Below are 19,172 nucleotides of genomic sequence, written 5' to 3'. Positions count from 1 at the left end.
GGGTTGATGCTAAAATATGTTTCCCTGGACATTTCCATCTTCCATATTACATCCCTGGGCATCCATCTTAGCAGCAGGTATCAAATGTAATACCTGGCAACACATAGTGAAGTTGGAGGGAATTGTGTGCTTCTTGCAAGGGGCACATGCATGAAAATAAGGTGATTGCAATTGAGATGATACTCTCCAGAGACTTTAAGGATATAGCAGATGCTTGTAAAAGCATGGAAGACATGCTGTTATGATCACCATGGTTAACCATAGATCAAAGGTGTGATAGTCCTGTCTCTGCATTTCCTAAGAAGAATTTTCTTGATCTCATTCTGAGAGGGAAGGGAAAAGAGGAGAGGAAACCTGGCTGTAGGAATGAGTTTTTGACTTTGACCCAAGAGATGGGCTGTGTTTAAAGAGGATTAGTGCTCTGTATTTTGCTCTCCATTTTTTAATAATGGGATAGTATTCAGAATTAATTTAAAATAGCAGGATCCATAGTTAAATCACAAGCTACTCTTAAGAAAACAAGCCCTTTTTTATGAGAGTATTATGTCTCTACTACTCAGGTCTTCCTACTCGCTCTGAAATAGGAGATGCTCATGAAGTTGCCCAAGATGAACATCACAGGTGTATAAAACTATTGAAATCTATGGGATAATTGTACAGCTCAGTATAAAATTTAGCCTCATTTAGCAGAGCACTTGAGGAAGACCTAAGTACTTGAGTAAAATTGTAGAAAAGGAGATTTGCAAGGTTGGAATGGAGCCTGTTATTTTTGGCTCCTCCTTTGCCATGGATCAAGTTTACACAAACTTACAAATGTGTTTGTTTAGCTTGCCCTGAGAGAGAACTGTCACTTCTGGTAGAGCACAGATTTCACACCCATGGTCTCAGCTGGCAAACTTGCTAACAAATCTGATTTTTTTTCACAAGACAGCATCAACTTTCTCAATCATCCTATCGAGAAGATGGGCTAAGCATCCAAGGAGTGCTTATATGCTGAGATTAAGGAAGAATATGATCTGAGGTGTGATGAGTATCATCCTCTCATATGTGTTGAATTTTGGGTGACTAACTGGAATTTTACCAGTGTAATTCAGTGTCTGCTTTACAAATGGATAATTTGGGTGTGTGTGTGCACTCCAGAGTAGTTACAGCATTATAAATTTTTAAGAAGAGTAGGATCCATTAATGCAAACAAGGCTGAAAGTAAATCATTGGTTTCAGTATTTTTTAAGGTGCAAAGCATGCTTTCCAGCATGTCTACATGGGGAAGAGTGGTGGCTCCACCATAGAGCTTCTTGGTTTGGCTGAGTGAGTGCAAACAAACCTGCAGAGAAGTGATTCAGCCAAATCAGAACATGGGATTTGTGTCTGTCATCCCTTTTTTCATAACAGGTATTAAGTCATGACTCACAGATAATCGAAATACTGTTTCTGTAAATAAAGATCAAACTGAGCTGTGCTTTCAACAACATAGAGTGTTTTATATTGCCTCCCTATATGTGTAGGACAAAGCCTGTGAGCACTTGGATTTTAACAGTACTGCACAAGAAAGAAGACTGTAGGAAAGAGGGAATCTTTGGTGTTTCCCACTGCACTATTACATGTCCCAGAGTACTGGAAGGTGCTGGGCATTGTTTGAGAGGATATGCCAAAGAGAATTGCATTTACAGGTTTTCTATTTACCATATGCATTTAATAATTTATAATAATGTTTCAAATGAATGAGTGAATTCAGGAAGAGCAGCTTTTATACACAACATTGCAGCTATTGCAGCAGAAGCAGCAGAGGGTGCTTCTCTCTCTTAATGGCAAGCATCCAGTCTGTTTCAGAGCTGCTAATATTGACATCCAGCTTTGCCAATTCACAGGGCTCAAGTAGAGCATCTACAATTTTAGATGTTTATCCTAATCAGAATGAGTTTATCTTGGACTTGGGATGAAGTCGACCCATGAACTGAACACTGAAATTATTTTGTTAACTCATTTGCTGCTACCCTGATGGGCTGTGAGAATAAGATTATGTATATGGATGGATGGATGGATGATAGTAATTTTAAAGCTCGGTACTGAATTTGCTGAATAGCATTAAGGCATGCAGTGTAGTTTATAGTTTGTCATTTAAAAGCATGTCCCCAGTTGTGGGTTGTACTCCTGGCTGGTGAAGTACCATGTGGATATGATTGACTGATCTTTCTATATTTACTTCTGATGGCTTCGATTGTGGCCTTGTGGAAGAAATACAAGGACAAAGTCATTCATTCCTGTTCTGTTTCAATACTACACACTTGTTTGAAGTGCTGGGTGTACTGGCATTCAGCATGCACAATCCTTATTGTTTCTTTTAGGTTTTATTTTGTCTAGGGTTTGCTTTGGTACAGCAGATCGTCTACCTTTCCTATAGTTCATGTCTCTTGAAGGCAAAGTATATTTTCCAAAAGGTTTAAATAGTTTAAGAAGAAAAACCCTCCAGACCTCCAAAGAGATTCATATCACTGATAGTGGTATTTTTTGAAAACCACATTCAGAAGGTGCTGAGTGCAAGCAATTGTGCTATGGAGAGAAAGTGTCATGGTCATCTTGCTACCCTTGGAAAGTAGGAAGATAAAGGTAGCAAGATCTTACTACTGAACACCAATATTTAAGTGGAATAACAATTTTCATTTGAACTCCTTACCTCTTTCTCTTTATAACTTCCAAATGGCTGAAATCCAGTGAGTGTGAGCAACCCCTCTGTTGTATGCCAGCCAAGAAGTTACTGTTTTCTGCCCTTCTCTTCTGAATTGTCCTGACCTGCATCTGCACTAGTCTCTTGGCAACACATTGTTAAGAGGCAGAAGTGTGGCAGGGTGAGCAAGCTGGGTTGCATGCAGTTGAACCACCACGCCAAAAGCCAGCGGCTACACCAGCAGAAATTCATGGGACAACTTGACAAAGAGTGTCCTTATCAGTTTATTTCAATAAAAGCAATGAAACACAAAATTGAAAGTCAGCTATCTGAGGACATGCTGTGGGTGTATGTAACTTGGAGTTACATACAAGTGTCTAGCACAAGTGACACATGGTTAAGAAGGTCAAAGGCAGTGGAGCAGCAAGAACAAGTTTGAGGGAGGGTTCCTGATTTCCAGTGAGGCAACTGGCAGATGTTTCTTGTTTGTCAGTGCAATGACATTCCTTTTTTAAAAGACATGTCGTAACTTGTGCCAAACTTTTGTGATCAAGTGCAAGAATGTTTCTGTGGAGCAGGAGATGCATCTTGAAACATTAGCAAAGTTTATTCTGGAGCAGGATCATTCCCCTCAGCAAAGGGCGAATAGATCCTTTCCTCATTAATTTGACATAAATCCTTCAACCCCCATCTTTGTCATCCTTTCCTGTTGGTAATTTCGGTTGCATGAAGGCTTCTACTGGAGATGATCAAGCTACATATTCTCCTAGGATAAACATCCTAGCTTCTGGGTTTCAGATCACATTCTTACGGGCTGGAACAGCACTGTTGCCAGACCAGCCAAGTGGGAAGGTTGGCCTTGCTCCATATAAACAGCTCAGACTAACCAAGCCACACTAAATTTGGAAAAGAATTAAGGGAACTCATTTTTCAACTGCCCTGAAGTATTTTATCTCTAGTTGCCCCATATTATTATTACATGGGAAGAGTTTCTATTACTCATGACTGTTTCCATGATGTTCATTTTCTGATAGTGTATTTTTATCTTTTGTAAACCACAAGAGTTTAAAGATCCATCAACAAACAATGGATCAAGGGTTCATCCGCTTCTCTTCCCACCCGTAGGTAGTGTTGCAATTCCTGCTGAGCCAAGCAGTACAAGACCAGGTCTTCATGTGTTGCCACTCACAATCTCTTAATAAAACCTTTTATTCTAATTTTAGAAGGTAGAAATTTTAATGCAGAGATCCTTTGCAACAAGTAGTGTAAAGACTAGAATAAACAGCCTAAAGCATTTGCTCCTTGATTCATGTTTTGATTGATTGTAAATATAGTCTGCACATAAAAAAATACATTGATATAATATTTTCCATTTATATGTATTATGAATTACATATTCCTTTCTCTTTGGTCATTGTACTTTAAGCTGATCTAAGAAATGTTGACACTGAGGAATCACACTTCTGAGCTGACATAGCCATAATTGAAAGACCTCGCCAAAATTACAGGTATTTCCTGCAATTGTTGGGTTTTTTTTCCCAACACCATAATTTTGTTCTTTGTTCTACTTCCTCTACAAATTTTTACTGCAGGATGCAGGCAGTAGTCAAGTGAGGTCCAGTGTCCCAGAGCCCTCTGTAATAGATTATGAGGCCACTGCAAACTGCAAAAGAAAAAGCTGTGGTGGAAAATAGAGGCAAACCCTGAGTAGGAAACTCCACTGCGGCTGGAGCCAACAACATCCTACTGCTGGCTGGGACCAGAAGATAAAAAATGTGCTATAAAGAATGTTTTGGGAAGCTTTATCCTTATTTGGAGAATAATCTTATGCCTCTGCCCAAGCAGGCTGGTTTTTAAAAGGATGTCATATGGGCAGGGATTTTCTGCTTCAGCAGCATTGGTATCCTGCTATTATATGCAAGCATGTCCTATAATCAGTAAGTCTCAAAAAAAATGGTATCTTAAAACTGAAGAGTTGGAGTGCAGATTGTCACCTGGTGCTGTCTCACAGGTAAATCTGTGAAAAACTTGCATAAGTGAAAACTCAATGTGGCCTCCTGACATCCCTCCAGCTTTGTGTAGTGACTCTGCAAATGCAGCAGTTGGCTGAGCTGTCTCCTCTGTGTACCCAGTTTTGTGGCAGTTTTATAACCTGATGGCAATGTGTGGTTGGAATGGTGTAGGAGTGGGGCAAAAGAGGCCTTCAGTTCAGTTGAAGGCAGTGATCCTGTTGATGCTTAAGCAGGAAAAGGCTCCAGCTCACGTCTCTGAGCTGGTTACACAGGAGAAGCTGGAATGAAAGTTCATGTCAGTGTTGTCCCTAAACTTGAGTGGTGTCAAATTCTGTGCATCAAACTGAAAATAAAATTGCAAAAGCAGAGAAGCTGATATGTAGCTTTTTCCTTAGTATGCACATCCACATAGCTACAGTGATGTAATGATCAGGAAGTTAGAGAATAATTAAATACTGTAGCTATCTGAATTGATGAAATTACCTCTAACAACCCAGTAATGTCCCACATTAGGAGCAAATTCTGGCTGGACCTAAAATAAACACATTAAAAACCTTTCGCGATCGCACATCTCTGTGAACTCCTTAGCAAACTAGTTATTTTTCCATGGCAGTCTCAGCCACACATATTTGGATTTTTTAAATGGAAATAAGATAGCCAGATGTGGTAAATCTTGGACCATAGCATCTTGTGCACCAGAGCATCCCACACACTTTCTCCTGCAAAATCCCAATACACTTATTTTGGTAATAATCCACAGCTTTTCTCTTTACTTCACCATATGTAAAATTATTTAAGATGAAAAAATCATGAACAATCTGGGAACTGTACTGACATGTAAGCTAGATTTTTTTTGGTGAGAAATGGCAACAGAATCAGTACTAATCCAGGAAGTTTTGCATAGTTACTTTAGAAGGACTATGCTTATATGTTTGAAACAGTAAACCTACCTAAACCTCTCTTTGATTGCATCATAGCTGCTGCAGGCTCACAGCCGGTTGTATAAAGTACAGAAACATCATGAAAACTCCCAGTGGGTCTCTTTTGGTGACAGCTCTGGTGGGTGGCTGGAAGGAGTTTGCCAGTCCAGCAATATCATTATATGATGCAAGTCGTTCAGCTTTTTCAGGACTCTGGAGGTCACGGTGCTTCTTCTTGTTTCCTCTGTTTGGCCCTTCAGGAGTGCTGAATGCCAGTCCCGGTTTAGGAGTCCATACCATTAAAAGCTTCAAGAAATCTCAATTTGGGCACTACCATTTTTTTGTCTTATAGATAAAATTTGATATTATTTTCCCAATGTGGAACAAACTAAAATTTTGAAAGCATCAAAATTCCTTGAGTTGTGAAATTCCATTTCTCTTTTGTATGCTCGAAAAACCACAACCCTTTGTCATGGGACTCAATACAAAGAAGAAAGAGATCTCTCCGGTATTCAGGATGGTCGGGATGCTATGTATATCGTAGTCCAGGTTTTGGTTTTCACATTGCCAGAATCATGTATGTGCACATGGCTGTAACTTTCAGCTTCACTTCCCTGTTTGTAAAGCATTATTATTTCTTTGATAGGGTTAATGAGTCAATTACTTGTAAATTGCTTCAAGATTCTCAGAAATGAGACTGTCAGTGTGTTTGTTGCTCTTATTACTGCCGATGAGATCTTGATTATAGCAAGACAATACAAGATTAGTGTTTTTTGCAGCATGACTGAGTATCTGTTTACATTAAAACAAAGAAGAGACTTTGGTGCCCAAGCCTAGAAAACATGCTTTGTAGGAGCTTTGAGTCAGCTTTAAAATCTCACTATGTGAATAAATTGGTTAATACAGCTAAATACTAGCTAGTATCACTTGTCTATATGTTTCTTTGAAAACCTTACCAGCTCTTGAACACCTATGGCTCTGTGGCAGTATGTCCCAGGAAGAGGCAGATAGCATCTTTTCTGAGAGAAATGGATTTGGGATATATTTTGACCACTCTTAGAAGGAAGAACAACATCCAAATCCCAACATTTTCTTGGACAAATTCCCTGTGTGCTTGGTTATCACAAAAGCTGAAAGTATTTTTGAAGGTTTCCTGATCTGCTGTGCAGTAAGTGACCGTTGTTATGCTTTGACAGTATTTTGGGTTGCTGGTGATAACTGCCTTCGTTCTGCATTGCACTTTCTGAACCCCTGTACATTAAATACAATTGAATCTCTATTTTTGCTCCAGGAAAAACAGAGGCTGTCATCAAAAACTTCAGCCTGCACTACAGACGCCAGTACGCGGTGGCTTTCTGCAAGCATGTGCAGGATGAGCTGGAGCAGCACAGGGATTCCCAATCCCGATTCCTAAAAAGCAAGGTAGGAGGGCATATAAGCGATTCCCCATCCTTAAGATGCCATTCAGCTCTGCTCTCCTGACTGAGTTAATTAACACATTAACTATTTAAATGACACATTTAGTAGTTGCAGTGCATGAAAACCTGAACTGGAAGTGTATCAGATGCTGACTGAGCTTGGTTTTCTTTTTTCCCAGTGTTTAATACTATCAAATAAAGTTTATAAGCAGTTCAGATACTCAGAGCTTCTAAAAATCAAATTTTTAAGTGTTTTCCAAGTTATTTAAATGCTTTTTATATATACATACACATATATATTTTATATGTATACAAGCATTTCCAATATAGGAAGTGTTCTTTCAGCTTCTTATATTGGATAGTTGCATACATAATAAATGTGCATCTGGGACATTTTATATGTGTACTTTCTTTTATATAACCCGAGTGTACACAGCAGATTTGCAAGTGCAGATGTTGGATTTGATTCAGTTACATTTTAGGTGGAAAAGTTGAATTTGGGTGCAGGTTTAAAATTTATTTTGGAGAAATCGTCTTTGTTTTGGTCTTGTTTGAATGTAGCATGAGAAGAACCATGACACAAGTTTTTGGTACAAAGCATGCATTCCGTCAAGGTAGAGTTGGACACTTGGACAAAACTAGTTGCTTCCTGCTAATTGCAACGTTTTGCAAGAATCTTGGCACAGAGATCATACATTCAAGACTTAATTATCCTTATTTACAGGGTTCCATAAAGGAGATGGCAATAATCCCCTCTGTGAACTATAGAAAGATGTTTTTTATTAGGGGAGGAGGGACAAAAAGAGAAACAAAACTCTCTTATTAGAGGAAAATGCAGAGAAACTGTTCAATCTTAAGAAACAAATCTAAGTTTTTTTTGCTTTATTGGAAATCCAATGCTCTTGAAATGGATAGGGTAAATCAATGAGGTGGGATGTAAAGGTAGGATAATAGAAGTGCCCTGTCCTTCAGAAAGATGCGTATCAGTTACAAGAGCACACGTGCAAACGAAATGGGAAATAATTTACTATTTTATAATAAAACTCTTTGCTGCATTGATAAAATTGTTTTGGTACATAGTGGAAAATGGGAAATGGTGAACTACAGTCATCTTGCATTCAGCATGCCAACTGAAAGTTAAATAAGAATGCTGTGTCTCAGAAAGCTGGAATTATTTTCGGAAAGCAGAGCTCTTCTGCTGCCTCCTCACCTCAGGCTACAGGAATTTGGTTGTGTATGTAGCATCTGTTTGAATCAGAGAGATGTTTAATAACCTTATGTTGTCTTTGAAGACTCAAAAGCTCTTGTAGCAGCTTTATGGGAACGTAGAAATAAAAGCTTCAAAATGAAATCCAGAGTTAATCCAAAGTAATTCTGAAACTCGAAAATCATCCTTGTAGCCCCCGATGGAAGCTGGGGTGGTCTTATATGAAGCAGAACTGATGCATTTTGCCGAGGATCTGAAGAAGTGGAAGGACAGATATGTTGTTATCAAAAATGATTACACGGTGGATTGCTTTGAGAATAAAGAGGTAAACGCTTCTTCCTTTTGTGCTTCCAAATAAACTGATACCAAGTGATTTTGCTCTACTTTTCTGTTAGCAATACTAGACGAAATGTTGTCCTCAGCACGGCAGCTACAGCCTTGTGGTCCAGAGGGATGGCTGGGTACAACCAGGTGTCTTCCTTTGGCCATATAGGTTTGCAAGACCTAGCAAATAATTTTAATGCTTTGAACCTTCCTTTGCCTATCACAGAACAGTTCATATCTGTATGTCAGGGTAATATGTTCCCATGTTTCTGCAGTTGGATTTTCAGTAGCAGTTTTTGGGTGGCTTCAAGTTGACTGCAGTGAAACTTCTGATTTGGCAGCTGCTGTAGTCAAACTAGTCCTGGATGACAAATCAATCAAATAGAACTTAGAAGCAAATCCCATGCTTTCCTGTCCCTTCTGCCCCTGACTCTTCATCACAGCTGATGAACACCTAGAGGATATTTTCAAATATGGTTTTTTTTGTTTAACCATGGTTTAGATTTGATGTGCCATGGGAATATATCCAAAATTCAGTCTGACAAAAATTTCCCTTTGGGGAATATCCCCATGCATTAGCTTTGTCAATGAGTTGTGGGTTTTATGTTTTCCCTGTCTTTAAATCTCTTATTTGACTCCCCCTTTCTTGATTTTCCAGGCCTACCAGAAAGGAGCCAGCCCTAAGTATCATGTTATTCCTGCAGGAGGCAAAGTACTGACTTCAGAAGAAGATTACAATTTGCTATCTGATAAACATTTTCCAGATCCTGTCGGTAAGCCCTGCTCAAAGCTGAACTGCCAAACCCCAGGCTCCATTCCTTATGCAGACCTCTTCTCATCAGGCTTTCAGGATACACTTTAAAATGGGGCAACAGGAGATGGGCACAGCCCTTTTTCTAAGTCAAAGCACAGCTCCAGAGTGGATGTACACAGAACGTGCTGTAAGCTAACGTTCAGAGAAATGCTGGCTCCCTTTTCTTTCCAACATCCCAGCATGAAGCTGTGCAGGGCAGGAACCACACCACCATTGTTCCTGGGCTTTGTTAATATTCCTGGTTTATTTGTTTCCATTTTCAGCAGCCAGCTGCCTGTGTTGACTAACAGTTGATAATAAGTCCCACAGAGAGGGCAGGAAGGTTGCTGCTGCTGAATTTGTTTTTTCTGGGACTGCAACTGCTGTGATCCTGCCTGTCCCCACTCCACAAAGATGGAGAAGATTCAGGCTTTAAGGAGCAGATCTAATGTTGCAGAGTCAGATTTGGAAAATGGATGGGATGGCACATAAGGAAAAGGAGAAGGGCAACATGTAGAGAAAGATTTTTTTTTTTTAAGGCCTATTTCATACCACTTAAAATTATGACTGTTGGGAGGTGACCCTTTAAACCGCTTTCCCAAGGGTGGTCAGAGGGTAGCATGAGGCAGCAGTGACTGGAGGTGACCTCTTGTGTGTACCACGGCTCTGCATAGTTGAGGTTGAGCAATGTGGAACAGCCCAAGGCTGCTTGTGGGCTTCCCATGGTCTCCCTTGACAAAGAGTGACTGGGTCCTTTATGGCTCTTCTCCCTTTCTGTGTGATGTGAAGACCCCCTGAGATGAAATCCTTGTGGCTGGGCTCTCAATGCATGGCATTGACACAAGACTGGGTTTGGTCATACATAAACTGCATTGTGTAGCATCCCCTGTTCACAGTGACTCAGGGCAGGTGGAAACAAGATACTTTATGCTTCCTTTGCTTTACCTTCAAGGGCTTGAAGTGACAGTTCATAAGGCCATTTTCCAGTTGTATTTGGAGACCCTGGAGACAGGGAAACTGCTGCTGCTCCTACACGGTTTAATGCAGTTCTTTTCTATATGGAAGATCATGTGCTCCTATGTGGTCTCTATGTGTATGCCTGCTCACTAACTTACACATTTGCCTTAAAAACCTTTTCCCTAGCAGCAGAAAGCCAATGAAATAGTTTCTTTGAAATGTTACCAAAAATGTGTAGTTTATGGCGACCTTGAATATAAAAGGACATGAAGTTGCATGATATAACCTAGAGAGGTGGTTGGTGCCTACTGAGTTTGCCTGACCCAGATGTGTCCCGGTGACCTCTGTGCCAAATCACTTGGATCAAGAAGGAGACGATTTTTTCATGTCTCATGCATCCCTGTTCTCTCTGTCATAGCAGAGGAAAAGAGGGAAACCTTCCAAGAAATGTGCAGGTTTCACATGAAGATGTCTTTTTTCTGTGTAGGTTCAAGTGAGAAGGAGGTCGCTCAAGCCTTTATTCAGCTGCCAAGGGAGTTCCCAGTTTACCTGTGGCAGCCCTTCGCCTGGCACAGCTACTATTGTTTCTCGGAGCCAGAATCTCAGAGGCAGTTCAGTGCCATGCTGGGGGACTGCGTGCGACACTCAAACCACGGTGAGTGGAGAAAGGGCCTCTTCCTGTATGTCATTCACCCCCGTGAAGATTTAAAAAGCTGAAAAAAAATGCAAGTCACTTACAAAAGATGCATGACTTTCAGTACCTTGGGGAATGCAGTAGCATACCCCTTCTTGCTTTGCTGGGAGCAAAGTTAGGTGTGATTTGAGCTGCAGTGTAGTAAGCTTAGGTAGAAAACATGGGAATTGCTTTGAAAGTGGCATTCCCCTCTCTGAGGGGAATCGTCTAAATCTAGTATCATGGTACAAAATCGTAAGAGATGTTTACTAAATATGGCATGGCAAACTCTCACCTGTGTTTGCAAGCTTGACAAATGCATCATAGATATAGTAGACCAGGTTTGTAAAATGTGAAGGGAATGTAGTCTCCTGTACATGTCTAACGTTACATCACAAATGGTTGAACATTTGATATTTTCTGTTGGTATTTAGATAGCACCTGAAGCCCCAGCCAGGGTTAAGCCCTGTAGCTGGGTCATGAATGGTGTGTAAGACATGGTATTGATTGTACGCATGAGGATAAATTTTAAATCTCACCTTTTAAGTATGTTAGACTAGAAAACATAAACCTCCCAACAAGTTGTGACTTGCTAGGATTATGAAAACGACCTTGCTCCCATGAATTTGGAACACCATTTATGAGTTGTATCCTTCAGACAAATAAATGCTTTCCTGTTTTTCAGATGACTTTTCTCATTTTCCATCAAGCTGACCTGGTTCCTCTGCTGGTGTCCAGGCTCTTCCATGCCTTTAGTGTCACTTTCAAGTCCCATCTGCTGCTGCTGCTCTTGGTGGGAGATGGGAATACTCAGGAACTTCTCCAGCAATCTCAGCCACTTGGGCCTGAAGCCCATGCTTGCAGATAAATGAGAGTACAGTGGATGAACAGTCCCTTTTACTTACAGAAGTGTCTCCCAGTGAATATTTTAGCTGTCACTTTTGTCTTCTGGCCATCAGCTTCACCCTATTACCCTCAGACAGTTGACTCACACTCTCCTTCCTGGATCCTTCTAAACTTCCTTTGGTATTCATTTGCCTCCACTGCCAAAGGCATTCCTGGTCTCCTTTAGGACTCCATTCCCATAATGAAAACACACATTATGGTATATTGCTGTGCAGATGTGAAGAGGCTGAAGGCTAGAACACCCAGTAGGCAAACACCCAGTCACAGGGACTATAAAGACTGTTTCATGGCTACATTAGAATGGGTTGGAGGCAGAACACACCTTCACTTGGCACTTCCAAATATCTTGAGTTTCAATAAATACTCTCTACGTAGCTGCTAGAGTAACCCGAATTCCCATAGCATGCCGGCCTCTATGATTTTCAGTTCTGATTAACTTGGTTTCAGCTGAGGTGGTCATACAGTATTAAAGTGTTCTGGAGCCATGCCTTTGCTCCTTACTGAGGTTTGGTAAGGAGACAAGGATACAATCAAGTTTTCCTGGCACTGTTAATCCTCCATGACTTGAAGCCTGTTCATTAGGTTTGGGTTTTTCATTTCTCTCTTCTGGAGCAAGTGTAACAGGCTTGACAAAGCTTTTGGCAGCCTTATTTTTTCTTAAAGTTCAGCACATTACTCTAGGGGCCAATTCTGCATTGGCAGAAGCTGGGACTAGATGACTTAATAGGTCTTTTCCATCTCCAGTGGCTGCGAGTCTGTGTTTTATTATATTTCATATAGCTCAGCTATTGCTCATTTATGCATCTGTTCCAGGATTTATCTCTCTCAGCCTTTTCTGTGGTCAAGTTTTTATCTGACCAAAGATGCTTAGAGACACTGGAGTCACTGCTCTTGTGAGACCTCACTTTGAGTATTGTGTGCAGTTTTGGTGTCCTCAACATAAAAAGGACATGGAACTGTTGGAACAAGTCCAGAGGAGGGCCACGAGGATGATCAGGGGACTGGAGCACCTCCCGTATGGAGACAGGCTGAGAAAGTTGGGGCTGTTTAGCCTGGAGAAGAGAAGGCTGCGTGGAGACCTCAGAGCAGCCTTCCAGTATCTGAAGGGGGCCTACAAGGATGCTGGGGAGGGACTATTCATCAGGGACTGTAGTGACAGGACAAGGGGTAACGGGTTAAAACTTAAACAGGGGAAGTTTAGATTGGATACAAGGAAGAAATTCTTTACTGAGATGGTGGTGAGGCACTGGAATGGGTTGCCCAGGGAGGTTGTGAATGCTCCATCCTTGGTGGTGTTCAAGGCCAGGTTGGATGAGGCCTTGGGTGGCATGGTTTAGTGTGGGGTGTGCCTGCCCATGGCAGGGGGGTTGGAACTAGATGATCTTAAGGTCCTTTCCAACCCTAACTATTCTATGATTCTATGGGTGCTTAATGACACTGAAGTGCTTTCATCAAGGCTAATCCTTTCTGTCCCATTATTTCTGATCAACAGACTGATAAGTAAATACAGTCTGTATTAAGAACTAGGAAATGCAGCTACAAAAATAGGAGCCAGTATTTTCTGGATTTCTTGGAGTTACACTATCTTCTGGAAACCTAGGTGCTGCAAGCAGAAAAATGATCACTGACAAGCACCCCAGTAACCTTTGCTCTGTCCTTAGAGTGAATTTCAAGGGTTTTTTCAAGGACTTCGTATTGATTTATATTCATTCTCATACATGATGTTGCTTTATTAATACTTTTAAAAGCCTTATTTGCAAACAATTCTGCCTATAAAAGCAGGTACCCAAACAGTCTGACAAAGTTATAGGCATGTGCAGAAATACAGTGGGTAATAAGGCTCATGATAGAAAACTTGGCTGTGTTCTTTTATTAAATAAAATTGAAAAGAGCGAAGAAATGTGAAAAATCCTTGGAGTTTGACTGTGGAATATTATTTAGAGGGATAAGGAGCACCAGCCAAGGCAGCACTCGCCCCACATCTAAAAAGCACTGAGTTAACTTTTGCCAGGGTAAATTTGGCAAGGGCAGGAGAAATACAGATGTAATGTCTGATCAGAAGTTGCCTTTCTGTCTTTTCTATAATCTACCACTTCTAGAAAGGAATGTATCACACTGGGCTTTAGCCAGAAACTTGGAGTAGTTTTTGGTTAAAGTCTGTTTTCTCCCGGGAAGCAGAATTACATAGGATTTCTTGCTGAACAGAAAACTGAAGTGAACTGGCATGTGGTCTTACAATGCGAGCTGCCCTGGCATTCAGCTGTTTCCTCTCTTTAGATTCACTCTGTTTTAACTGGTCCAGCCTGTGTTTCTGGGTTTTCTGGTCAGAACTCACAGTCAGGAGAACAGTTACAAAAGCATTTGGATTTAGAGTCACCACTTCTAAATATGATTCAGATGTATGGATTGCAGGTTGTTCTCCCCCTCTGCTCCCTGCCCCCCACAACTCCCCTGCCAATTTTCCAGTTGTGTTCATCTTTTATACTACTTGATAAGGGTTTGCAGTTTGAGGGGACAGTGATTTCCTTCATTATCAATGGAACATGTAGATTTTTTGCACCCTTCTTTAATACAGTTCAAATAAAGCATATTTAAAGCCTTTAAAATCAGCTAAAATAATCAAGAACTGATTGGTCATGGCTTTAAAAATATTCAAGCACAACCAGATGCATCCTCTGAGATTCTCCGAATTACCTTCACTCTCAAAGTTGCTTGATGGATTAATCTGTGTACAGAAATCATCCCAGTTCAATGATTCATCTGGCAACTCCCGCTTTGAGCTTTGCAAGTTGGCTTTTGTGATGCCTCAGGATTTGGGGAAGGGATCAAATGCTTTTTGGGTTTTAAGCTTTGAGGTCGTGTGATTCAGGGAGGGATAATTAAAGAAAACGCAAGTTCCCAGGAAGCATCAGAGGAACCCAGAGAAACTGATAGAGGTGGAGGAGACCACGACCTGGCTGCCCCAGTACTCAGAGGAGGGAGCTCAGCTCATGAAACCCACCCAGGTGGGCCACCAGTGGTCTGGACCTGCTATCAGTAGGGACACGTGCAGAAGGGTGTAATGAGATTTGGCAACTCTAACATAAGCCATACTTGCATTTGAGTCCCTTTTCTGGCTGAATTGAAGTCAAATATATTTCAAAATTGCTTTTCAGTATTCACTGTATGACACTTCTCCTGTGAGAATTAATGGCTGTGTAACTTTTCTCCTAGGAAAAAAAAAAGATGACTGTAAACTTGCATACTCAGTACAGAGGTGCTACTGTCTAATCTTGGCCATTATCTCAAAAGCTCCATCAAAAGGCTTCCTTCCCTCCAAAGTGCCCATTTTTTACCAACAGCTTTGTAATGAAGGACTTCAGTGGGCTGTATTAAAGAACACTGCGTGCAGCTGGAAATGCCACTATTCATTTCTCCTTGAATTTATTACCTAAGCATAGGATATAAAATATTATAACAGTCATATATGCTGATTTCAAAGCTTTGTGGCTTTAATCAATGAATATGATAAATGAAAGGGTAAATTAAAGTAGTTAAATGACATGAACATGCATATAGAATGATAACACTGAGGGGAAGTCTCTAGATATATAACATGGGTCAAAAAATGCTCTTTGTAGACAAACAACAGGCCAACAGATACAGAGGAGTAAATAGTAAAATAAGGTGGTGTACAGTAATACAACCTAGTGATAGCTCTTGATAAGCATAGAATTCTAGAATGGTTTGGATGGGAGGGACCTTAAAGGTCATCCAGTTCCAACCTCCTGCTACTAGACCAGGTTGCTCAAAGCCCTGTCCAACCTGGCCTGGAACACTTCCAGGGATGGGGCACCCACAACTTCCCTGGGCAACCTGTTCCAATGTCTCAACATCCCCATAAGTGATGAATTTCTTCCTAATATCTAATCTAAATCTACTCTCTTTTACCTTAAAGCCATTCCTCCTTGTCCTATCAGTATGTGTCCTTGTAAAAAGTCCCTCTCTGGATTTCTTGTTGGCCCCTTTACTGCTCTGAGGTCTTCCTGGAGCCTTCTCTTCTTAAGGCTGAACAATCCCAACTCTTCCAGCCTGTCTTCATAGGAGAGGTGCTCCAGCCCGCTTATCATCTTCTTGGCCCCTCTCCAGACTTGCTCGAGCACGTCCATGTCCCTTTTGTGTTGGGGGCCCCAGAGCTGAACGCAGTACTGCAGGTGGTGTCTCATGAGAGCAGAGTAGAGGGGGAGAATCCCCTCCCTCGACCTGCTGGTCACGCTGTCTTTGGTGCAGCTGAGCACACGGTTGGCTTTCTGGCTGCAGGCTGAAAGCACACACTGCCAGCTCATGTGGAGCTTCTCAGCAACCAACCCCCTCAAGTCCTGCTCCTCAGAGCTGCTCTCAATCTAGCCTCAGCCCAGCCTGTAGTTGTGCTTGGGGTTTCCCCAGCCCAGGTGCAGGACCTTGCACTTGGCCTTGTTTTTAATCCTTTATGTTTGTATGTCCTGAAAATCTGTGTAAATATTCTTCTGAACGCTTATTTAATTTTCCAGTCTTCTCATTTCCTGTATGAGGTTACCAGCTAGTGTTTCACTTTGTATTTGCTGTTAAAAGTGAAGAAGCCTAACCCCTTGGTGCTTGGATGGAGGGAGGTCTGTGTGGCAAGAAGGAAATTACAACTAGCTAATTCTGAGAGATGTGGAGTTTCACTTCATGATTTTGTTTTCTTTCATCTGGTTAGATTTCACATCCTTATCTTGATGATCAACCTCATGACACAGGAAGCTAACGTACTTTAAAAATCATATCCTGTCATCTCCAGTTTCATCATAAATAACGAAAAATTATCATAAATATATTAAAGAAGTAAAATAAAGAAATACATTAGGTAAGAGAGAAATACAAAATGCACTTTTAAGGTCAGGCAGGACATTACGTCACAGCGTGGCTCTGTCAGGACAGCTTCAGGTTCTTTTTGCTTCACCTCTGTCTTTTTGTGTTGCTATTAGCTGTGTCCACATTTCCTTCTTCAACTGTAAGTTTAGCTGGCAGGTGTTTTTCTCATGATTATTTCTAGCTCACCTATATTACATTCATATAGTACATGTAGGGCTTACCAATGTTTAGACTATAGTTTAAAATAGTTACTGTAGTGTTGATAAAGGTTGAGAAGATGACATTAAATACTTAAGCTGAAGGATACATATCTCCATATACAGAGCAAAGCAGCTGTCACAAGTCCAAATGGGACTTCGGAAAGATTTCTCAGTCTTCATGTTACAAACAGGGTGGCTTATTTTATCTGGAGATAGCAGCTGAAGAGAAGGATTTTCTTGTTGCCTTTTTCAGATGACATTCAGAAGAACCAAGTAAAGTAGAACTGAGGAGTAAATTGCTTTTTTTGACATTAAAGAAAATGTACTCCTCCACTGGGATGAAAGCAAGACCTTTCTGAAGGTTTGCATGATGATTTGGGGTGGGAAAAGGTGTGAATGGAGACAGAATATTCAGCCCTTTGACTATCTCACTCAAATTTGGGGTATGTTCATTGCTTTCTCTCACTGCAGCTGCTGCACTTTGACTAATTAAATCACTTTATGCTTAATAAGATCAGCTCTTCTGTGATCCACATGAGTGGCTGGGACCATGGCTGGTCTTTCACCAGATATCTGAGATCCAAATGGACTTTTCAAAACTGATGTGTAAACTTGCATAGGAACATTAATGTTGTCATAACACTCAAAACCATTCTGCTGTATCTTTGATGAGGCTTGTGGGGTGCTACAAAATATTTGAGGACACAACTTGGAAAGTTTTTGTATAATTTAGAATATTTTGCTAAAAATAAGGCTATTTTTCATCTTTTTGGGATGTTTTTGCTCTACAGCATCAGTTCTTTCAATCAGTGTGGCTTTTGCCTTTCCAGTAAGTGTGCTTGCCTATACTGTAGTGAGGATTTTCAGTCTGTAGGAGCTACATTCATTCTGAAACACCATGATTAGCATGCTAAAATCCTAATTGTGATTTCAGTCTGTGTATCTCTTATCACCTCCGTGCCTTGTGCTGATTCTCCTTTTCTTATATATTACCAAGCATGGGGTAGTGCAGAAGAGCCACTGGGTTGTGCCCACCACCCTAGCCTATCTTAGGAGCTGTGAAGATAACTAATTTCATGGGTGTAAGGTTGTATTCAGGCTCCAGCTTCAAAGTTAAGCAGCAGAAAAATTCCCACCTGCACCAGTAATATTGTAGCTGGTTTGGAAAGCACTTGGAAATTGTCACAGATAAATGATACTGTGATTCTTTGTGTTTGTACAGTGCACTCATGTCTTAGATTGTGAAACCTAAAGCTGCTGGTCGTAGTAGAGGGAAGTTCCTTGTCATCTGTGTTGTGCTGCTTTGAACAGCTTTAATACAGGCATTATGTGCTGCAAAGCAAATAGTTAAACCTGCTGAATGTTGGTTTGATGGTCTTGGAGGGAACTTGCACAGCAAAACTGTATTTGCTATAAATACAGTGTATTATTGCAGGGTTGTATCCTGTTTGGAAATGACCTCATCTAGCTTCTGTTAGTGGTTAGCAGCTTCATACCGCATGATCTATGCATAATAGGATAGTACATTACTCTCAGGGAAACATCTGAGCTATGAAGTTGATGCTTCTCAGACCCAGTGCATTATACTTTAATTCATTCTCAGTTTGGATAATAATATGACAGGACTCCATTCTACAAAAGTAAACTGTGTGTCCTTCTATTCAGGGGATCATTTCCAGAGGTACTGTAGTCATGCTACAAGCCCTGGGCAAACTATCTTTTCCTGAGGTCCAGTTTCCAAGCTCTCCTCATCTCCTCAGATTCAAGCAGATGGATTGACTGTCATTTTCTTAACTGCCACCCTCTTTGGGTTGGGACTATTTGCTTATTTTTTGAAGATAGAAATTTTTCTAACCTTGTTTTTTGGAGTTGATGGCCATGGCTTTTCTTACCAACCTTCTGAAATATCTTACAAACAGCAGCTCTTAAAATGTGCTGGGAACTCAGGTGGTAGCTTTTCGTCATGTGATAAGATGATCTTGCCCTCTCTTAGCCTTTCTCTGAGTCCTGTCCATAATCCTCTGTGTGATGATATTACTTATACACCCTGTAGTAGAAAGTTGCTCATCATTAACCAGAAACTGTGTGAGCAATGAACAGTAATCACTGCAGTCCCTACCCGCAGCAAATAATTCCCAGGCAGGTATTACCAGAAATGCTATAAAAAATGCTATTGCAGGAAACCTGTGCTACAAAGATCATTCGTAGAAAGGGAAATTGTTCTT

The 19,172-nt window shown here is 40.9% G+C and overlaps 1 protein-coding gene across 1 annotated transcript in view; it reads left to right on the top strand.

Annotated features, from left to right (window-relative positions):
- The window catches only part of NIBAN1 (niban apoptosis regulator 1), a gene marked incomplete at its 5' end in the record, with an annotated part of 64,980 nt that overhangs the window by 22,338 nt on the left and 23,470 nt on the right, over positions 1 to 19,172 (top strand). The window contains 4 exons of the mRNA XM_080623387.1: positions 6,889 to 7,019; positions 8,416 to 8,547; positions 9,205 to 9,319; positions 10,784 to 10,951. Coding sequence (XP_080479513.1) covers positions 6,889 to 7,019; positions 8,416 to 8,547; positions 9,205 to 9,319; positions 10,784 to 10,951 — 546 coding nt within the window. The remainder of the gene's footprint in view (positions 1 to 6,888; positions 7,020 to 8,415; positions 8,548 to 9,204; positions 9,320 to 10,783; positions 10,952 to 19,172) is intronic.

The sequence above is a fragment of the Psittacula echo genome (genome assembly GCF_963264785.1).
Source record: "Psittacula echo genome assembly, chromosome: 7".
In the NCBI taxonomy this organism is placed as follows: domain Eukaryota; kingdom Metazoa; phylum Chordata; class Aves; order Psittaciformes; family Psittacidae; genus Psittacula; species Psittacula echo.
The sequence above is the reverse complement of the archived record's forward strand: the minus strand, read 5'-3'. Positions and strand labels throughout refer to the sequence as shown.